Raw genomic sequence first — 23,672 nt, forward strand, 5'->3', positions numbered from 1 at the left:
TCAGCACAGAGCCCGATGCGGGGCTTGAGCTCACAGACTGTGAGATCATGACCTGAGCCAAAGTCGGGTGCTTAACTGACTGAGCTACCCAGGTGCCCCTGGAACAGATATTCTTGACTCTGATGTAGTTGATGGAGATGGGAAGCATTTCAATTTCCCTGTATCTTATCTCTTATATGGAAGTTTACTGTGTTGATTTTCTAATTTGCTTCTTCCACATCTTGATTTGCTCTCTTACAGCCTCAAGATTTACTCTACTTTTTGTCATCCTTCTTTTTCCAGTATTTAATTATTCATCTTTCTTACCTGTTCTAGACTTTCCACTATTTCTGTACAAGCAAGCTATATTTCCCCTCCCCCGCCTTTGATATAAGAGATTCCAACAGCACTATTGCTCTGTCTCAGATAAATTACAAAAGTCATGAATTATTGTTGCTTTTATTCCGCATATACACCATGTGGATAGCAGTATTTACTCTTAATGGAAAAAGGTTTGGAGAAAACTACTTTTCAATGACTACAATTTAATACTCACCTATTTTAAATACTTTTTCTTTTTAATTTTAGAGAGAGAGAGTGAGGGAGAGGGGCAGGGGGAGAGAGAGGATCTCAATTTCCCCTGCCTATCAAATATATGCTTCTTTTAAGAGAGAATCTTCAGCAGGCCCCACATTCACCATGGAGCCTGGTGTGGTCCTCTACCTCACGACCCTGGTTCATGACCTGACCTGAAATCAAGAGTTAATGCTCAACCAACTGAGCCATCCTTATTGATTAGATATCAATAGATAAGATATCTCTGGCAGAGCAGTAAAATGCTTTTATTTAAATAACTAACTATACAGGTTAATTTTATTTGTCACACTTTTAAATATCTACTTCTTATTTAAAAATGATCTCACTTTTTTGGAAAGTTCTTCAATAGATGGACTTTTATTACCAAGTGGAAAACTAATTCTAGTAGAAATCTGATTCACTTGTTTTAAAATAAATATTATATCTTGACCATATGGTCAACGGCAAGGCAACATAAGATTTTCAGCGGTATTTTAGGACTTATCTTTCTAAGTATGTATGGAAAGAAATGGTAAAATGCATTATAGTAAGGCACATGAGAAATGCCAAAATTAAAATAAGGAATGAACATTCCTTCCCAGAAACTTAATTAAAAATATTTTAATACTTCATATGATCTAGGAAAGCAAAGATTCCAATTTGGTTCCTGGGAAAGAAAGGATAAAAAGAACATTACAATGATAAAAAAAAAATGTCGACATATTTTCTCTTACATTTCTTTAAGTTTCTCCTAATGAGTTCATGGTCATGCCTCACAGATGACAAGTATCTGGCAATCACAAAGCCCTTAATGGCTGAGCTGGCGTTGTAGATGTGAGAAAATCATGGGCAGAGTCAGCATGAGGGATAAGTTCATGAGCCAAGACTAAATTCGCTGAATTTTTATACTTTTCTTTTCAACTGTGTCCATCCTGATGTTGACCCTTGATACCTATCTTTATTATTCTAGCTGCCAAGTCATTATCCACTTAACCTAGAAAAATAGACACTCGGGAGGGAAGCGTTGCTAATGCTGAAAGAGACCTTTGGATGCCTAGTGTTTACATATTAAAAGATTTTCAGATTTAATATCACTAGGATTTAAAATCTCGGTTACCCTTTCCAGAAAGAAAATGTTTTAAGTTTCATTTGTTTTAAATATGCCACTTTAGCCTTTTTGCTGCAATGCTTTTCTGCTCCAACATTGCAACATATCCTTACAGGTTTTATCATTCAATTTAAAATCTCCTCAAGGATATTCAATCTTCAGACTCTCAATATTTTTTTAACACTAAATATTCTTAAAAGAGTTTGTCATTTCAGAATTAGGGAAAAACAGCTGTGTCATTCCTGTGGCAGGAGTCTACCAAATCAGAGTGTAATAGTTGATTTTAAAATGAAAACTTTTTCACATAAGAAAGGAAAAACATAATTTCACTATGAACTTCCTACTATTTTTTCTTAAGTACAGGAGAGTAATTTAAAATATTTAGTCAGCTGTGAAATCTTGGAGTGTAATCTACCCTAAACCCCATGTCTCTCAGAAGAAACAGTTTCATTTGCCATACAGCAGATAAAAATAATAAAAAATAATAAAAATAATAGTGCTTACCTGATATGATTGTCATGGGGATTAGATGAAGAAACACATTAAAACATTTAGCACAACACTGGACACAGAGTATTATTTAATATATGGTACATAATAGTTCTTACCAGAGTGACTTTAGCACTGTCCAGTAGATGACAGCCGTGAAAGGAGAAATGTGACAGCAGTCTAACATACAAATATTCCTGAAATCACTGTTGTTTTCAGCCATTGCAGAAGTTTTTAATAGCAATTCTTAAAGTGCTCATGTAGTAATGGTTGGAATTCAGGGGGAGATTTACATAGCTGTGACATGTTCTTCCAGCAATGAGCCCCAGATGTTTGAATTGATGGACATTTAGAATTTGAGATTTTGGACACTGACATAGCAAGGAGAATTGAAAATTATCACCTACTATCACACCACTAAAAAACAAGCAAACAACAACAAAAACCAAGTCAGTTAAATCCCACCTCTTGCCACTCGGAAAGAAAGAAAATAAAAACAAATTGGGATTTAACACCCTCAAGTTTTGCCATGGATTAGCCACTCTCAGGTACTCAGGACAGAAATAGTAAAGAACAAAATCCTTTCTGATTGATGAGCACCTTTTGTTTATTTTACGTGTTTAAAATATTTGATGTGTTGGAGGGCACCCAAATTTGTTCTTCTATAGTGTTTGGAGTACTCATAGGCATATCCATGAGTATTACCAATATTTAACCAAAGAGCTATGATAGCCAGAACAGAGAGCCACAGTTCAAGCAAAGCCTTTCAAAAACTCTCCTCCTGAATCTCTGAGTCTCCCCCTGAATCTCTGAAGCACCACAGTGGTTTCTGATCATGGTAGTATCACAACACTAATACCACACAGTTGAAGTATCACAGTAATAATGTAGAAATATCTCTAGGCATAACAATAAGACTCTAATACAGAGATTTCAAGAAATAAACTGAAATGGAGCTGGCTACAACTTCTTCATCATTTATTCTCCTTTGATTCCCCAATCCATTTGTAGTTCAATATTTAATTTTCCATTCTCACTGTGTCTACCCTGACTACTCACTTCAACTGCAAAAGCAATATTGATTTTTGAAAACATTCACTGTAGAATGAAATATAAACCCAATAAACAATAGTATAATTTTAATATTTATTTCAGTAAATCTTGCAGCCCAAGTTAAGTTGATTCTCACTGAATATTAATATATTCACTTAGTATATAATAAACTAAGAGCATCCTTTATTCGCTCTACTCTGTGACATAATAGGCAGACACATCTATGGGTTCTAAAATCTCAGATTTTAGGCAAAAGTGTTATAACTTGAGGTAGTCTGTAAATGCATACTATGATAGTAGGAAAAAGATACAAATTAGTTTACATATGAAAGACATACTACATTATTTCACATTTGAAACAAAGTATCAAAGTTATGAAGTTTTCAGATAGATGAAGTAATTGTTTTAGTCTTTAATAAGACTACCAACTACCTTACAAATGTTTAATCAATACAAGATTGCATGGGGTTCTTAAAGCAAGTAGAGAAGCAAACAAATGATCATCATGATTTTTACTGATGATATGATTATGGAGTCTGAAAATAGATTTCAGGTAAAATGCATATATGCATGGATAATGTAAACATTTCTTAATTCCATTGAGAGTAATAAGTGAAAAAAGCTTTTTCTTTCATGGGAAAATTATAGTAGCTTTCGCAACTATGTAAGTGGATATGGTTCCCTTCTTGGGTAGGCAACCTCCCCTTGGCTCTGATAGGTATTCCTTCAACTTCCTGCCATCACATTCATCCTCTTATCTTTCCTTATAAAGAAGTAGATCCCCTCCTTCTTCTCTGAGATTTTCAACTTTCTCTTCACCAGTAACTTCTCATCAGCCTTCAAATATGATCAGGTTTCTGCCACTTTACAAAATTCCTTCTGTCTTCCTCATATCCCTTTTTAGAGTCTACCATAATTCTCTCATTCCTTTCAAAGAAGTTTCTTTCTTGATATTCTGTTTCTATATTTATCTACTTCTTAATATAGGTTCCAATGGTTTCCACTCTATCAAATAGCTTTCAAACTGCTTTTGCCAAGACCATCTCTCTCTGTTTCTAAATCCAGAGAGCTCGTAGTCATACTTATCTTGCTTGATTTTTTTTTTGGCACCACATGACACTGTTGACCACTCCCTCCTTAAAACATTTTTTGCCCTTCTAGTTTTTAATTGGTCACTGGAGTTGAACGCTCTATCCATTCTTCTCCAGCTGATTAGTTAAAGCTAATTATATAGTTCCATTCATCTTGCTAGGGTTGGCAAGTCCTTTGCTATTTTGGATCAATGAGATGTAAGAAGAGGTTGGTAGTTAGGGTTGAAAAGTTTTGCTTGAAGTTTTGGAAAGTTTTGCTAGAAGAGGTAGGGATTTAAGATTGAAAAGTTTTGCTTGTACCAGGCTGCTTTTGGAAACTTGATTCTTTCCCTTGATGGATTTGGAAGAGGAAGCTTGAATCTCTAATTGTCACTGGTGCCCAGCTTATAATAATGAGAGGAACCAATTTTAGGATAAATCCGACAGTATGGACAGAGGAATGGAAATAAACCCCCCCCCCAAAAGCTTATTTTAGACCTTGATAGTCTGCCTAATATTTACTTAACATTCAAGGCTGTTTCCCTTGAATTTTCTATAGGGAGGGTAGAAAGATTTCTATAATAGGGTAGCAAAAAACCCTATTGATAAAATCTTTGGTTATTTCTTCTCTTCTTCCTAAGAACATCTCTAAATGTTGGTATTCTGTGGAGATCTGTGTCACCCACAGCTCAATTGTGACATATATTTTGATGATGGCTAAATTTGTATCTTCAGCTAAGATTTTCTCATGAACTTCAGATAAATATTTACAAAATCCACTAAAAAGTACCACTTAGATACCCTAAAGATACTTCAAATCAATATATTAAAACCTAAACTATGCTTGGCTCCTCCACTTCCAACCATCACTCTTCTTGTGCTTCGAGTCACAGTGAATAGCACATCAGTGCCTGATCCAAATGTGTATCAACCATGGAGCTTATATCTATCTCCCATACCCTATGTCTAGTCAATCCCAACATGATGTTGGCTTACCTTTTAAGAAGATACTGAATCTATGCATTTCTCTCTACCACCTGTTGCTTCCCCTGCTCTCTCCCCTGTCTTACAACAGAAGCTTTTTAGCTTTTTCAGTTGCCTTCACTTTTTCTCCTCTACAATTCATTCTCTGAAAAGCTATCAGAATGTTCTTTAAATGAAAATTTAATCTTTGCCTTCTCAGATTTAAAACACTTCATTGCTCCCCTTCTCATTTCCTTCAGAATAAAGTGCAGCATGATCAACCTTCTATGTACCTTCCAGCCTTATTTTATACCACTCCTCTCAACTTCCTTTAGTTTCTTTACTAAACAGGCACCCTTTCCAGATACTCTCATAATCCTGTATCCCAACTTCAAAGCACTAATCACACTACATTATATTTATCTGCTGTGCTAAATATTGGCCAACAGGCAGATTAATAACATGTGTAATACCTGCAGTCAAGGCACTAATAGCTATTTGAGGTAAAATAATTTGATATTTAATGTATGTATTAAAAAGCACTGACGTAGTCATCAAGTGGAAAATCATCACCTAAGTTACAAAGACAGTATGTGATTATGTAGTATATATGCAAGCTGTGAAGCACAATTATAAAATTCAACTTAAAAAATAAAACAGTACCAAGAATAATACAAATTTTCTCCCTGATCTTACCCCCAGTTTCCCCTTCAGAGATAACTGTAATCATAAATTTTGTTAACCATTCTCTTTTAAAAATAGATTTCTGATTTATGTACTTATGCCTAAACAACACATTTTAGTTTTGCTTACTTTTGAGATTTATAAATATGATAGTTTTGATGTGTTATATCTTTTGAAACTTGTTTTTTTTCAAATTATGTTTCTAAAGTTTATACACATTATCATAATTACTGATTAATTTTCATTGCTTTACAATATCCTTTGGTGTGAATTACAGAATTTATTTACAAACTTTTCTGATGGTAGATTTTTCAGTTTTCTATTATTGTAAACATTAAAGGGGTCTTGAATAATATCTTAGGAGGGCAATTGTTGGAATATAAGGTATATGCATATTCAGCTTTATAAGATAATTTGATTCCAAAGTTATTGTTTTTATTCCTACAGGAACTATGAAAAGGTTTCCATTGCTCTTATACTTGCAAACAATTTGCATCTTTCAGACTTAATTTTTGTGTACGAGTAGGTATAAAATAGCATCTTTTTTTTTGCATTTCTGATTGACAAAAATATTCCAATTTTTAAAATGTTTTTCTACTCTCTTAATTCTCCTTGTATTTTACCATTCTTTTGTATTGTGTTGTAATGTCTTTTCTTAATGACTATATGAATTTTAAAATATATTTTCTGGAATAGCAATCCCTTGTCCATCATAGATGTTGTAATTATCTTTCCCCAGGTCAGGGTGTAGCTTTCTTCTTATTCCCCTTATGGTGATTTAACATGTAGCATTATAATTACTTACTTACCACTTAGGCTATCCCACTAGATTAAAAGATCATCAGGGTAAGACACCATATCTTATTCAGTTTTGTTCCACAGTATCTAAAAAGTGCTCAACAGATAGCTGAGCACAGTTGCTCAGTAAGTATTTATTGAGTGAATGATTAGATAAATGAACTGGTTTGACTTTAAAAGTGGTAAATCAACTTTTTTTAGTTGAATTTCATTTTACACAAATTGGCTACACCATACTGCTAAACTCAAGAGGATCAGAAGTATATATTATATACAATCCTGTACTTGCAATTCAAAGGTGGGTATTAGACACTAGGAAGAGATGATAGCACCGGCAGAGAGGTGGCAGGATATTGTTTATAAAAATTTGTTACCAACTCTGAACATTCAGTAGTGTTCATTTTTCATTCTTCTCAATGCATTTATAGTTGGCTAAACTCTCGATAGTGGGATAATATTTAGTCTACACTTATTACAAAATTAGAAATGATGTTATGACACAAAATATGGATCACATATTACAATGGATGCACAAGGTTCATGGTTTGTGTCATTAATTTGAAATTGGTTACCTTTTTAGTAATGGTGTCCGGAGGTACATCCCGCCTCCCAAGAGGATAAGGATTCCATTGGCCACTAGGAGATACATCTTCTTGTCCATTGTCTAAAATGTTGCTTTGCTGGGACGGGGTCTATTGCAAAAATGGTATGGCATTCTTTAGTGATGTAATAGAAGTTTATCATAGTTTTCTGAAAAGAGTCCCTAGTGACTATGATAAGATTAATCTTGTTTAATTGCAGAAAAACAAATATCCTGAATTGGAAGTATTACTATTCACTATTTACTTAATAAGAATTCTGAATTGACAGCTTTTTGGAAGCAATGAGAAATTCAATGAAAAATAACCATCTTATTTACTGCATTTTAAAGAAAAGTTTAGATTATTTACAGTACCTGAATAAAAAATAATCAGAATAGCATTAACCAATTGTTAAAAACCACAACATTTAAAAATCGCTTAATTCATTTCTTTAATGTGATCTTACCATTTAGAATATACACTGAAACCATATAATACATAGTATATAACTTCCAATATTCCAAACCTAAAACAAGTTTTATAAGGCTGTACTGATTTTGGGAGAACATGCCTTGCACTAATTGAAAATAGTGTTAATATTAGCAAAGCATAAGACTTATGGTACTATGACATGATCTACAGATAGCTTTTAGGGAAATATGAAAGCAACATCAAAAATGTTGTGCTATTAGAATCACTGCATAAAATAAATCTGCTGTTGTGTTTCTAAACTTATTTATATAGATCATTTGTGCTTGCAGTTTAAACACCTCATGTATTTTTAGCTGATTTACTGCTTATTATTTTTAACAAATAATAATATCCCTCTATTTATTATTAGTAGTATTAGATATGGGAGAGGGCTCCATAGTCTGACCTAAGCAAGTAATTACAACCATCAGAAAGATGGGCTTCCGTGGAGGGATATAGTACCGGTATATTTTTCCTGTGAAATTAGATTAACTTTTCTCAAAGACTTTTCTCTTCCTCTAACCTACAAGATATACAGATACTCCTTGATTTGCTGGGTAATTCTTCTATGGATGAGAAATTATTGTTTCCTATACTGTTTTCTGTATATGGTTTGAAGGATGCCTATGGATAAATCAGGCCTAGTTAGAGGGTGCATATGCAGCTCCATTCTGTGTGAGGAAGTGTCCAACCCCAGGGTGGGAGAACTGGGCCATCCTCTTCACAATGTTGCACAGATGGGCAGCTTGGCAGAGCTCATCTGGTTATATAGAGTGGTCCTCGTTGGTTTTTAAAAAACAATTATGTAACCATCCAATCTGCATGCTGATTGCATGCATTTTTTAAAAAGGATTGTTTGGAGCTATTTTAAAATAGGATTATGATATCAGATGAAGTTTTCCTAAGGTACAATGGATAAAATGAAAAGTAAGGAGGTAACTCAATTTTCTTATTGTACTTTGGCCACGTGAATTCCTTTTTCAGGAGTCTATCAGAAACTGTGAACAAAGAGAAAAACGGTCTTGAACTGAATGAAGCTTCTGGGTTAGTTAGGAATGCATTCACTTGTGGTTGTTTGAAAATTCACATGTAGGCAACACATTTAAAGTACATGTTACTTGAAAAAAAACCCAGATTGCTACTAAATGCCTGTCTGTTTTTAAGCATTAATTTTCTAGTCTCTTCTTTTTTCAGATTAACACATTTGCATATGTCCACACACAATTTTTCTAGATATTAAAATATGACAAATCAAGTTAAATATAGTTAAATCTAGTTAAAATATAAGTATTCAGGGCAAGCACTACTGGCTAGTGTTTTTGTTTGTTTGTTTTTGGTTTAAGTTAATATCCATGTCTTTCTGGCTTGATTTCTTTGCCAGTGAAATGGGATAACACAGGTATCCCCCCTCTTTTTTCCTCTAGATCACGTTCATCTCCTTCTCTATGTCCTCCACTAGTCCTGCTTCAGCTGCCCAGATGGGACTCTTTGTCACAGAGAGCAACTGAGAATTGCAGATTTTTTTTTTTTTGGTCGACATCCTAATATCATGATGGTGTAGGTTCTTCACTCATTTAGAAATCGCTCTCTTTTTTTAAAATTAGAATTAGCAAACCACATCGACTCTGCATTACAGGGGTCAAAGAAAACATAAACATGCAGACACATGAAAAAAAATACTTCCACTAGACACGGAAATTTAAAAAATTGCCTGAAAGCAATTTCCTTTATTCATTTCAAGAATGCTCTAGCCTTTTTTATTTTTCTTAAGTGAGACATCCTGGCGGGAGGGGGAGCTTAAGTTTGGAGAAGTAGAAAGACCATAAGAGCAGCTTATTAATGTTGGTTGAGGGGGGTAGTCTAAAAAAGAATTATACAGTGGGTTCACATTCTGTTTCAAAGGTGTATAGCTATTTACAAAAAAATTGTACCTTTCACAAACTGCTACTGAATTATATATAAATGCAGTAGCTGAGTTGTGAAAATTCTATAAAAGGTTAAAAGGAGAAACTGAAAAACATTAAAAAAGCAATGAAGCTATCACTGTTGAAATTTTTTATTTCAGAGAAAATAACCAAATTGATATTAAGTTACTCACTAAATTATTTCTAATACTATATTCTAGATATTTTCTTTAGATACTTTAACAAAGTAAGAATGAGTCTTCTTTTCCTCAGCATATGTAACCAATTAAATATAGAAGACATTGAAATCACCATATTGCACCATTTTCTCAGCTTCTAAATTCTATAGACCTTTTAATATTTCAAAATAATAGACAAAATGGTCATTATGAGTTAGCAAAAAATTAGAAATTATATTTGTTAAGAAATATACTAATGCTAGGAGTTTTGCTGAAGAGACTCAGTTTCCAAAATGTTCATGGACATTTATAGATTTGACATTTATGTTTTTGACGATTACAAATGAGCACAAGTGCGTCCTGGAAGAAGTAATTTCTAATTTGGCTGAGACATAAATATGCATGAAAATGTGTGATATGTATGTGGATGTATATGAGTGTGTACATGCATGTGTTTATGTGTGCCTATGTGTGAGTTTATGGATCATGTGCAGGATTCACATATATGAATAAATGAGCTTAGCTGACCCAGTGGTTTTGCTTAAGTTAGCTAATTAATGAGTGCATTGACTACTTGACAAATTATACTTCCTGCATTTAGCTGGAAAATGATATGACAGTGGTATTAGCATTTGGCACTTTGCAAAGGTCTCAAGATGTATGCCTTAAGATCTCAAGGACCTATTTTGCTTAGTAACTGGCCTATAGTACACAAAAGGCATTACCATAGATTTAAAAATGTTTTAGAAACAATTTTCCCAAAAGTATTTCTAGTGAAAATTGATATATAATTTATTTTCTGCATATATTAAAAAATAGGGATCACAAAGATAAATATATGCCAAGTTACAATATAAATGGTTTTGATTTCAAGAAGTTCAATCTGAAGGTGATAATGAAATGTTCAGATGATTTTTAAACCCGCATTTCATTATCATGGTGAGGAAGCATCTGTATGAGTACTAGTGTTATTATATTGGTAATGCTAGCCATCATCCATGAGAATTCATGTGGATTTACAGGCTGGAGGTTTTCTTCATAATTAGAAAGATAAGTGAATCTTCCTTGAGTGATAGATAACCAATAAGAAATCCAGCAGAATCAATAGAAACCATAGGCAGAAGTTTCCCCAAGCTAGTGCATAAATCTTGCTTGGCTTTCAGCAGAAAATAAATGGAACTAGGTAAGTAATTCTTGACAGTAGGGTGAATAAATGCATATCAAATGTTGGTACTATTTGATCCTGAATCATGTGCATAGATCCAGAAAGGACATTAGAAATTTAAAAATAATATAGATGCAAACATTTCTATCTGAATTTCTCTAATTCAAAAGATAGTAGAATGAGTATCAAGTAATCAAACAGATAGCAAGGCCATCTTCTTCCAGGTAAAATTCTCTGAAAAGATTGTTTAATACATATATTTCCATCATTTCAACTTCCCTTTCCCTGAAATTATAACTTAGATTACGTTCTGTTTCAATAAACTAATATGCAGTGCATGCTGTGGTATAACATAGTGGTAGAAGCTGAAGAGAAAGAAACAAGACAAAAAAGTATCAGTTTCTTCAGTGTGGAAGAGATCATGCTATACCCCCAGCCACACACCTGCAGAGAGAGAATTAGAAGAGGCCAGTGATTTCTTCCCCAACCCTACTTGTCTCTGGGGCTGCAGTAGCAGAAATGATTAACTTCTGATTTTTGGGGGGTGTTGGTTCACAATCTTTGGCCTTTCACTGCCATCAAGCATATTTCTTGGTGATACTGAGTGCTCAGAAAACGTGTGAGCATGAGATAACTTTAAGCACTTACTTTAAGGTAAAGGTAAGGTAAAGTTACTTAAGGTAACTTTAAGCATTTACTAAGTTCTGCTAACTGAGAGTCCTGTGTCTGTAGCACACAGGGAGTGATTTGGGTCATGATAGGTTTTGGATTCATTAATATATTCAACTTGTGTATTCTTTTCTCCAGTCCATAATATCTATTTTTCTGGATTATTGTGAAGATGATGTGAGATCATAATGTATATGAAAGGACGTTATCAACTATTATGAGTTATGTTTCCTGAAAATGCTAGGCTTTATAAATATTTGAGAAGCCTTCATTGTACAGTAAAAACAGCAAGGACCAGGGTGCCAGCGTTAGATCCAAATTTTGCCTACTACAATGTCAGGTGCAGGGGTTGCAGTAGTAACACAGTAGAATTGAGGCAAGTTCCTTTGTGTGACACGTGAGCCTCAGTTTCCTCACCTATACAGTGAGATAAACACTTCCCTTGAGGGTTTATGAGGGTCGTGTGAAAAAGCATATTTAAGGTACCTAATGAATGGTACCAGGTACACAGTAGAATCTTAATAAATCCTAGTCGTTATTCTCCTGTCGGAGTTCTTATTCTACCATTACTCTGGATAATAAAAATGGCAATTTGAACTGACCTTTTACGATATTATATTTCTCTCTAATAACACAAAATTTCGAGACAATAGCTAAGCTCAATTACAACAGAACACATCCGAAGAAGCACATGGAACCATTAATAATGTCATAGAAAGTTAAATGCTTTTTGGAGAGGCAGTACATAAATAATAAATGAATAAATGAGTGAATGAATGAATAAATGAATAGAAAATACTAATAATTTATAATTTAATAGCTCATTTGTATAGGTTAAGTGTTCTGGTTAAAAGTACTATTAATTTTTTAGGAAATTAGAATAAGTATAAATGGGTAAAAACATTAAAGAATGTTAAATATTAAAATAATTTTGGGGCACCTGGGTGGCTCAGTCAGTTGAAATAATCATCATCATGATCATGATCATCATCATCATCATAAAATAATTTTGTTGTATTTATTAACATTCTGTTAATATCTTAACAGACTTCATAAAATTACCTTGGGATATGTAATTTACTGCTCATAGTATAGAAAGCCTATATGTGGCTTGTAATCCATGAAAAATGTTTAATACTTGACCTGGCATGTAATAAATATGAACAAATTAGAAATGTTCAAAGTGCAGCAAAATCTGGGAAAGCCTTTTCATTTATGTAAATGTTCACTTTTTAAGTAGAAGTACAGATTCTTTATTCTTCATTCACAAACAGCTGAGTCTTTTAAGTAATTTATTATAAATTTGTTTAAAATTTTGAAAAAAAAAACTGGATATGGTTTGGCAACTTAAATAGAAACTCAGCCCAAAAAACAAATAATATGCTGAGTCAGGACCTCGGCTAGCAGAAATAGTGTCTTTCTGCCAATTACCAAAATGGATACGGGGGAGGTCAGAAAGACTGAAAGGTGCCCTCTCTGGGCGACCTGCAAAAAGATAGTCTCAGTGTGACAGAGAAAATACAAGAATGCTTCTCTCTCTTAAGTGGGAGCAGTAAGGCTTGCAAGCAGAGTCTGGGGAGAGGGTGTGGATTTCAGCCCTAGCGTTCCCCGGAGTAGGGCACTACCTATACAAAAGGAGCTGCAGCTCGGATTTCCAGTGCGTAACTGGTAATGCGTGAAAATGTTGATTCAGATATTCGACATTCAGAGCCATTTACCACAGCACCTAACTAGGGATGGTGTATTGTCAGCTAGGAATTTTATGAATAAAAAAAAGTTCCAGTATTTCCATGGGAGCATGAACAGTTTTGTCAATTTTATCTGCTGAAAATGTTTATAAATCGATCTTACTCTATTTTCAATGCAGTTCTCATGGCTCACAAGCCTTTAGAGACTGCAAAGAAATCTTAAACTGCTGATACTAACTTTTATGATCTTAAGTAGCGAATGTGTTGTAATAGGGTTTTATGCAAAGGAAAATAATTTTTGCCTGTTCCCTCTCCTGGTGAGGAGGGTTCAGGGAAATTGAGCTTTAATCATAGGACCTGCTAGCATTGGTCAGTGGAGCCAAGAAAGGAAATTTTTAAGAAAGACTGTCTCTAAAACTTGGCAGGAAAAAACAAAGAAAATTTCAAATTAAACTCTGCAGAAGAGATGTGCCCGGGCACAAAGATAACGGGGCAGAGACAGACCAGAAGCCATGGGAATAAGTAGAGTCCGGAGGATTCTTGAAATATCAGGCACTCGGTACCCATACCTAATAAGGCTCCTGCACTGGCAGCAGGTAGGAAAGGTTTCCCAGATGCCCCAAGCTGAAAGTTTCTAGGTCTTAAACTGATAATTTGGGGTCATAAAATCTTTTAGGGATAATGGAGTAGTTGCGCTGTTCGTATTCCTTTTTTCCCCCCTTGCCTTCTCTCTCTCTCTCTCTCTCTCTCTCTCTCTGGTGAAGATAATATGATATTGATGATAATTTGTTTTGAGATGGAATCTTTCAATACTTGAATTATTCTTGGTTTGCAATTTAATGCAGCTTCCAAGGAGAATTCCTTTAGGTCATCTCTGTGCTTAACTGAGGAAGGTTGAAAAGTCTCCAAATATGACAACACTAATATTTCTGTAGGGTACCCCACACAAGATCAGAAAGTTAATACAGCAACACAGAGGTACCAGATTTATATCATGGGAACAGTTTAGAAATTGAGAAATAGTGTTTTAAGTATAGCTCTATTTTTCAGAATATATTTATATCATTTAATAGGTAAATAAGCAAATAGGGCTAAACATTAAGCAAAATAAGGGGCTTTCCATGTAATTTGAGGGGGTTCAAGCAATAGCTCCCTTCCTATCAACATCTCTCTAATCTGCTCACTGAAGTTTGAAAGTCCACCCTTTTAGTTTAGGTGTTTGATTTCTATCAAGTGCCAAGCCCTCCAGAGGAGGGGCCTATTTAGTTGTGATGTCTCATTTACTTCTTAGGGCAGATACACATCAGGGTCTTTTGAATCGTGGTTTTGTTAGGGCAGAAGATGAGAACCCTGGACATCTGAGGGGACATCAAGAACAGGTTCCATTAAAGCAGAGGCTCCCATAGAAAGAGTCTAGCTGATAGAATGCTGAGCTGACTTGTACTAGCTCGTGAGAGCTAATTGGACTCATGTCCCAATTCTGTGTTCAGTGACGTTAAGTTAGTGCCTTGAATTTGGCTGTAGAGGGAGTGGTTACATCACAGACATTAGCAAACACCGCAAACCAGGGCTGTGTTCTTTTCTCTGGAAGGAAAGTTACCCTTGTACCCTTTGTTCTGCCACAGAAGACTGAGGACAAGAATAACAACATCCAAAAGTTCTTAATTTAGTTAGTTAGTCTTTTTTTTTTTTCCCCAAAATGATTGTGGGTGAGGAAAAAGCTGTGAACATAAATGTCTCTTTGGTTTTATTCCTCTATTCATAGTAGGAAGCAAATTGTTCAGAGTTGGGAATTGTTATTAAGACTAATTTGACAATAAAACACGGATTCGAGGTCTTTTGACCCTCATTTTGCTGGGATGGATTTTTTTCCCTTACGTTCATTAATTTTATTATGAGAGAAGTGTTTGGAGGCTACTGACATTCTGTTATCCCTACTTTGCATTGCTCTTTTCATAAAACTTCCTAGGCTAACGACTATATTAATAGTATAGCCATAATGACACGTGTGTGAAAATGGCTCATTAGTCTCCATCAAAATGTAACTAAGACAGAGGCATTAATCCATTTCAACAGGTAAAATGTGCTTTCTCAGTTTTGTCTGAATAAAAGAGTAGAAATGTTCTTTTGACAATGGAAATGTTTCCTCTTCCAGTATATTTCATTTCAAACGAGCCCACAATTTCATTTAAGGCGATGTTAACGTGCTCCTTTTCCATTAGTCTAGGATGAGTAACAATTTGCTAGCTAAGCCACAAACTTGCTTCTCACGTTTTATTCCTGCCTAATATTTCCCACAAAGATAATGGGCCGAAGAAGCATTTAGAAGTGTCAACCACTTCATTTCCATTCTAATTTAGGTCTCTATGTATTTTTCCAAAGGAATCAACTGAAATCCAACAATAATTTCGAGCTCTGTTCTCAGAATGTGTCAGCGAGGGAAGACAGGGCTGTCTCCAAAAAGGTTTAAAAAATATATGTTTATATATCTACATACACATGAAAGAAAGAAAAACAACGAGGAAAAGAAAAACAAATGAGTAATAGAAAACGGGCCTTTAAGCAACTCAAAAAGCCATGTGCCTGCTCAATCCAAAAAGCAAAGCTTTTAAGCAGGAACCTGCGAATCATTCTAGCTCCAAAGATTCATTTAGCAGCTAAGAGTTTGGGCTCTACATTTTTTGCCCTTGTGCTTTTTGGACTCAGGAGAGTCTATAAGCAGGGTTGTATGTACAGCCTAAACACGTTAAGTGAACAAACAACATTAATTGGCTTTGGTATGCTGACACATGTAAGGCAGTCCATACTTACTTTCTGAAGAGGTAGTTCTTGTAGATCAAATTTAGACTTAGTCTGCAAGTTTAAAGTCATGCTTCTGCCTGCATGCATTGCTGAAATACCTCCATAGGGCAGCATGCCAAGGTTAACTGTGTTGTGTTTGTAAGCAGCATTCTGAGTAGAGGAAATAATCATGTGACAGGGTGTGAACACATGCTCAACAAACTGATTATTACATGACATGTTTAAATTTATAACATTTAACTTTAAGCGGGCAAACAGTAACTTCCTTTTAAACATGCACTTGATCAGACAGAAGCATACAGTAAACAGTGTTAGTTATGCACATAATGAGTACCATCCAAAACTACAGAAAAGACAAAAAAGCAAGGATACATTCTGTTTTACATTTGCTGCTAACTCAATGGCATAAAACCTGTCTCTTATATATCATGATAGTAGTAACTTTGGACAAATGTTGTTCATCTTTGGTAGTCTATTGATTCAAAAAATTCAAACAGTGGGATCTTAATCAAATTTTGCCAGCTGCAAATCTCATGGTCTCCTTTACATGTGAGATAACCACGTACAACAAACAAATGCCAGCTTCTAATTCTGCCTTAAAATGAATGTACTACAATGTTAAAGCCAAAATCAGTGTCCTTTATTTCTCAGTTTAATTGCAGCAACTCAGAAAAAGAGCTGGTCAAAAAATAATCCAATCTGATTATTGGTTACCTGAATTTACTGATTAATTTAGTAAAACCAGTCAAATAGCTTGTATGTGGATCTGATGTTCTAAGTTTTTTCTTTTTTCTATGGAGAAATTTCATAATGAATCTAAAGGAATTTTGATTTGAACTATTCATACTATGTATCAAAAAACCTAAATACCTACTGAGCACTCTGGTGATATTTGCATCGTTGTTATCCTTCAAGCAGTGTATCTAAGGTTATTCCAAGTGTTTGATAGCTAGTTAATTTTTTTCTACAGAACGACATTTAAATTAAAACATGTTGTATGCACTGTCATCAAATCGTTTTCATTAGTACAATCTTCACTTTCCAACTCTCATTAAAATGTAATAATTAACAGTATTTGGTCCTTTTAAGTAATTTTCTTATTTTGGAAAAAAAAAACCTACACAAATTAACTTAGTACACTTTTCTGAAAACTGAATGTTCTTGAAAATAACAGCAAACAGCTATTCTATTCTGAGGGCACTGTTTGCAAAATAATGATTTTTAGCATCAGTTTCACTGAACTCAGTTGAAAGACTACTATACTTCTGATGGTACGTGCTTGTCTACCAATCATATTTGTTATGGATCCTTGATTGTATCATCCAGAGATTTTTTTCATTGTCACCATGCCAAAGTTGAAAAGGACACTGAACATTCCAATCTAGCACTTGAATGATTCTTTCAGGTTTAAAGTTACTCCAGTCTAGTGCCTTCTTAGTTCCTGGAGAAGAGTAGCTGCCTTGGACATATGGGTTCAGGTTTTAAATTCTCTCAGTCACAGTGGGACTCTGTAGTGGAAGCAATAGCCTTGAGATTAAATTACAGGAGAAAACGGCATCTTTTATCTGGGGCTGCCTCTCCAAGGTCAACACCGGGCAAGATCTTTAACCAACATTATCTTGGGCTGTTAAGCTTATCCAATGTCCAGGCATCTAGGCAGTTCTATCCTATGAGGAATGGACAAAAATCTTATAGTTTCCAATATAACTATTTGATATCTGGATTGAAATCTTCACCTAAATTTCACTGGGATAGAAACACACCATATTTCTGGTGTAGTCTGACCTTGAACAGTATGTGAAGTAGCACAGCTATGACTAAAGTAGTTTTATATAACAAGTCTGTGCTTCAGTACCCTGAATTCATGTTGTGAGTAGTTGGAAAGTTTTAAGTAAGATATAGCCTGAAAAGCTTAGTAACTCCACTGAGAGGGGGGAAGAAATGTTATGTGGAGGAAACAAGAGGAAGAACTTTCAGGATCCAGTGGCTTGAAGCAATACTCTCAGGTAACTTAATTTTGTGGAATTAAATAAGAAGCTATTGAATATACATTGAAGTTGGTCTGAAGAATGAAAGACGAACTGAGGGAATTATAAACAAACAGGGGAAACATGAAAACTAATTAAAAAGGAAGGTGTGGGCACAGCAATAGGAAACACACGTGAGTTTACTTTTAGTTATCTGGATCGGGGACTGGCAGGAGGCTTCCAGACTTCTGCTGATCCAAATCCCCCTCCCCCAGTCCTATTTTCCTTTCTCCAAATTCCTGCTCCAGCTAGAGGAGTAGCTCTGATCAAAGGAGAGGAACCATTTGTCTGACAACCAGTAAATAAATGATGATACCAAATGTTTAGAATTTTGTCTTCTTTCTCATGCTTTGTTCTCACTCACTCCTCTGTTGCCTCAAATTACTAGTCATTGTACATATGCTCCGAAAAGCTTCTTAAAACCTTTCTTGACTAGTTCATCTTACCCTGTTACGTATGGTCGTGTCTACACGAGGCCAGAGTTCCCAAACTGTACTGTATTATTTGGCCCCAAATATTTTCGCCCTCCAAGTTATCTGTCTACATGGAGGGTAAAAGTTGAGGTAAGGCATGGTGACAACTGACCAGGTGTCTCCCACTGACAGCCAGTCATGAGGCTTTGATGAGGCTCCCTTCAATGGGACTGAGCACACCTATTTGAAACAGACATTCTGATGAAATATTTTGCAAGGCAGAACCAATTTCCACATTGAAAAACTAGCACCCACACCCCCATTTATCAGTTCACTTTTCCCTAAAAATTATTGTGTTCTTGTCATGTAGACACGACCTACAAACAATATAATTACTTAAAAAGAGTACACCTGAAAATATAAAATTCAATATTAAGGAAATATATAATAAATGCAGTGACCTGTGTTTTTAACAGGACACCAAATAAAATAATAAAGCTATTGAGCAAAACTTTCTAATGGTATATTGTTACCCAGAGCCCCAGTTTACACTAAGTTTTTCAATCCTAGGAAATGAGCACAAAAGGCCCTATTTTTACAAAAAGGACCCCTAAGGATTCTAAGGTCAATGCAGAGCACACAAAGCCCTCTACACCAAAGCCATGAAATACACTCACGGATAGTGGTAAATTGATCATAGTTCTACAAAACAAAATACCAGATTTCTCTTAGAGAGATAGATATGAACAGGCAACAAAAAGTCATTTTCAGCTCAAAACAGTATATATATTTTTACTCTCCTCAATCACTATGCGTTCCATGCTTTATTGTGACTCCGTTTATAACTGAATTGGGATTAATTTCCTTTTTCATTGTTGTTGCAATACACACACTAATTTGTACCTTTTTAGTCTTCATAAAGACATCATCTATTTTTGTTGCCTATAGCATGATTTGAACTTAAACACTTCTTTCCTTTTAAAAGCCAACATTCAAAATGGCAGGATTTTTTTATAAAATAATGTGTAGGAGGGCATTCAATCTCTGCTTATTTTATTTTTCTGTTTCTTGCTGCGAAGATTATTGCTCATTAGAAGTAATAACTTTAGGAGTCCCATAGCAGTAACTGTATGCAAATTTTATAAACAAATTAGGCCTGACTTTATTATAAGTGAGTCTGTGCAGAAAGGGGCAAAATACTCACTTTTTATAGATTCAATAAAAATCATACTCCTTAGGTCACTAGAGAACAGTTCTGTGTCCTAAGAGAGGCATTCTGCCTTAATGGCTAGAAAGCAATTGAAGCACCATCCCAAATAATAGAGTCAAATTCTTTCTTACTAACAATATGTAGGCTAAATTTGATCAATCACCTACAGGTTATGGACTCTCGAAGAGCAGTAAACAATATCCATGAGAAACTATTATGATCGATTTCCCCACAATATAGAGATAAATAAAATGCTGATCATCTATTCATTCATGTAGTTCATGCTTCACTACATGTGCTTAGAAATGCCAATAAAGTAAAACTAAAGGCAGGAGGGATATTCTTACAGAGAAATGCCAGACATACCCTGTCTAACCTTCTAGCTTCTATATGTCTAAGCAGCTGTTGTCTCCAGTCTGCAGGCATTTTACCACAGCTCTCCTCTCCCTTCACAGGAGTAGGCCTCGTCTTTATATCACTGTTATCTGATGGCTTGTCACCATAGTTACCCAAGTTATAGTCAGATGGTATTTTTTCCAAAAGAGCTGCCATAGTAGGCCTAGCTGAAACTGGCCTGGTTTGGGAGGCACCGTAACTCTCTGTACTGTAGCTTCTTGCAGACAGTGGCCTCCTCTGGGTAAGGTTTTTAACTGGAAAACTTCCCGCCTGAGCTTTCACTTCTTGATATGAAGGGTGTTCATCTTCATACCTGCCATTCCTTTTCAGGAACTGGGACTCAGTCACTGAAACGCTGCTTTGGCGATCCAGACCTCCCCTATATGGAGGTCTGCCGTACCTATCACTCGGAGGCAGCTCATGAGGTTCACTGACCCTTCTAAACATGGCCATTTCTGTGGAGCTCGCCAGAGAGTCGGCTCTTCTCAAGAAGCCTGCCCTGGCACCTTGGCTTGCAAACTGAGCATTCACCACAGCATCCTCATTAACAGATGGCTGAGAAAATGAGAACATTTGCTCCATTGGTGGGTATCCTCTGTAAGCTCTAGGACTAACCAAATCCTTGGCGAGGTTTTTGCTGGGCTGTTGCACGTACTCAGAATTGTGTTGAAAGGGGGGCGGTATCCTCTTTTCGGCTTTAACTTCCACTGCTCCTTGGGGGTTGAAGCTTTGGTCAAACTGATAGACTTTTTTTGTCATGGAAGCCTTCTGTTGTTGTGGCCCTTTACTACTTCCATAAGTGAGCATCTCATCATCCAGCATTGGGACTGACTGGCTTCGAGACATACTGGACATACCATGCTCTGGTCCCAACATTTTATCTGGTCGTTCATGGCTTCCTAAGTGATCACTCCCAGAAGCATAGTTTTCTAATGGTATGTTATAAACCTTGTACGTACCAATGTCAATCTCATCGATACTCTGTGACTTTTTGAATTTATTGGACTTGATATCTTTCATTAGTGGGGAAAGCCTCTCTGTGCTTTTGCTAATGGAAATAACACCTTTAGAAGATTCTGGGCGGCAGTGGATTTGAGAAAAGACATTGCTAAGACTCCTGTTGGGATTGGAATCGTGATACTCCCATGGTACTCCTGGAGAAAAAGGACTAGGTATTTCAACAGATTCTTTTATATGATCTTTCCTTTCAGGCAATGGGCTGGTGGTGGGGGTTGTCTCTAATTTGGAAGGGAAAGCGGTCCTGTCTTCAAAAGGACTAGGGGTTCTGGTCCAATTCTGCCAAGGATTGGAAGGAGGCACTTCTGTTTCTGGTGTGTGTCTGTGTGTAGATTGCTCAAGTTCCAGGGGAACACCAACAATCCTATCCTGCCTAATCAAAGGCCTGCGTCCATGAGAAGATGTGCTTCTAGATTTCGAACTTAAGAGAGGATTGTTGTTAGCATTCTCGCCGGTGGTCTCCTCTGCAACAAACCCTGTGTTATCATAATGTGAACCATCAGTCCAGTTGTCAGTGAAGGCGTCACTCATTGGCAGCCGGTCAGGACGCTGTGGTAGATTCCCTGGGGGAACAGCCTCTCGCTGGCTGAGTAATGGCTTTGAATCCAGAGGCTGTGGGAAAGATGGTGGAATCCTGTGAAGACAGTGGGAAGAAATATGAAAATGAGGAAGGGCTGGGTCTTTGCCAGAAAGAGAACAGCCAAGAATGCTCATCCTTTGTTTAATAGATCATTCATCCACACCTCACTTCTGACTAAGAGAGCATTTTTATTTCATATCCCCCCTTTACCTTTCTCTGACTTTTATTTCATCCTTGTAATCATCAACTTTTAACAAATCATATAGTCTATTTACTTACCTATTTTATTCATCGTGTTTTGTCGTGTGTCCTGAGCTAGAATGTAAACTCATGAGGGCGGATTTTTTTTTTTTTCTCTTCAGGCCTTGGATAGTGCTTGGCACATAGTAGGTATTTGTTAGATGATTAAATGAATGAGAGAAATAGATAGGTCTTCAGTAATGGTCCTGAAACTTGTCTGATAATTAGAATCCCTGATTCCTTCCTGTTCCTCATCTTAAAGTTTCTAATTCTTATATTTCCAAACTATTGGTTGAGAATACCTTTCTTATAAATATTTGATATATCTAATGAACCCAGATTGTCTTCAAATAGCATTTATTTGAAGGTCAGGTATTAAAGACATTAAATCCACTGTATAGAGAACATTTTTTCCTAGATGTAAATTATATTATATTATAACTTTTGGTCATTGGTTTTATACTAGTGACTAAAGTATCTCTAGAAGATGCTGATTTTTCTAGGTTTATTGTAAACCATTTGCACAGTAATAACATTGAATTATATATTTTTTGTCAGTGAGAGAATTTTTTGCGAATTGAAAAAGAGTACATTTAGAAAGTACCTTCCAAAGTACCTTATTAATCTCAGCTTATATCACAAGTAATGAACTTAAAAAATCAAATAATTAAGTTATAAACTGAAAGAGATTAAGATTTTTATATGTGCATCGATAGGTAGAAACAGTTATTCATTAAATACCAAATAATAGCTTGCTAACAGTACTGGTATTATCAGTAAAATATGAGTAAACTTCAGTTACTATGTATATTATGTGATATTATTTGCTGTTTCTAGCATAAAATATAGCAACAAGGTACAAAACAAGGGCATCAGACCTGGGTGGATACTACCTCACGGAGTCACTTAGTAGAAACTATTTTGGGGAAAGATTAAATATTTTTACTTACATCCTAACTTTTCCAGCTGATGATAAAATGATGCTAATGATAACAATGATGATGATAGCAATGAAAATTTTATTAAATATTTACTTCACATTAGGCAATAAGTCCTTTCCATACATCTTACTTTAATCCATAGCCATGCAATTTACTTTAATCCATCCACACATGCCCACATGTGTCATAAATAAGTATTGGGCAAACAGCGCTTTTGGTTTCTGATTTTGAAGGGGCACCTGGGTGGCTCAGTCAGTTAAGCTTCTGACTCTTGATTTCAGCTCAGGTCATAATCTCACAGTTTTTGAGTTTGAGCCCACTTTGGGCTCGATGCTGACAGTGAGGAGTCTGCTTGGGATTCTCTTTCCCCCTCTCTCTTTGCTCCTCCCCCACTTGCACATGCATTCTCTCTCTCTCTCTGAAAAAAAATTAAAATTTTTTTGTCCTGTCATCTCAAGCTGATAATCTCCCACCATATGTCCCTTAAACAATGGCTTGGTGCTTAAACTGGATTCAGCCTCTCCTGAAGTCCCAGAGGACTGTTTTTGCTTACCTGCCCCTTCTGTCTTCTATGTCACTCATGTGCTGAATACAATTCAAAAATTAAGATTCCATTTTTTTTAAGTTGCTGAAAGAAAGCACTTGGGAACAGAAAAAAGGGAATTCTAG

The 23,672-nt window shown here is 35.7% G+C and overlaps 1 protein-coding gene across 1 annotated transcript in view; it reads right to left on the reverse strand.

The window, feature by feature from the left end:
• Nucleotides 1-23,672, reverse strand: part of LRRC7 (leucine rich repeat containing 7) — a 542,709-nt gene that overhangs the window by 61,596 nt on the left and 457,441 nt on the right. Inside the window, exons 21-23 of the mRNA XM_029949178.1 lie at nt 20,196-21,876; nt 16,189-16,329; nt 7,293-7,412 (exon numbers count right to left, since the gene is read on the reverse strand). Coding sequence (XP_029805038.1) covers nt 7,293-7,412; nt 16,189-16,329; nt 20,196-21,876 — 1,942 coding nt within the window. The remainder of the gene's footprint in view (nt 1-7,292; nt 7,413-16,188; nt 16,330-20,195; nt 21,877-23,672) is intronic.

The sequence above is a fragment of the Suricata suricatta genome, chromosome 8 (genome assembly GCF_006229205.1).
Source record: "Suricata suricatta isolate VVHF042 chromosome 8, meerkat_22Aug2017_6uvM2_HiC, whole genome shotgun sequence".
NCBI classification, from domain to species: domain Eukaryota; kingdom Metazoa; phylum Chordata; class Mammalia; order Carnivora; family Herpestidae; genus Suricata; species Suricata suricatta.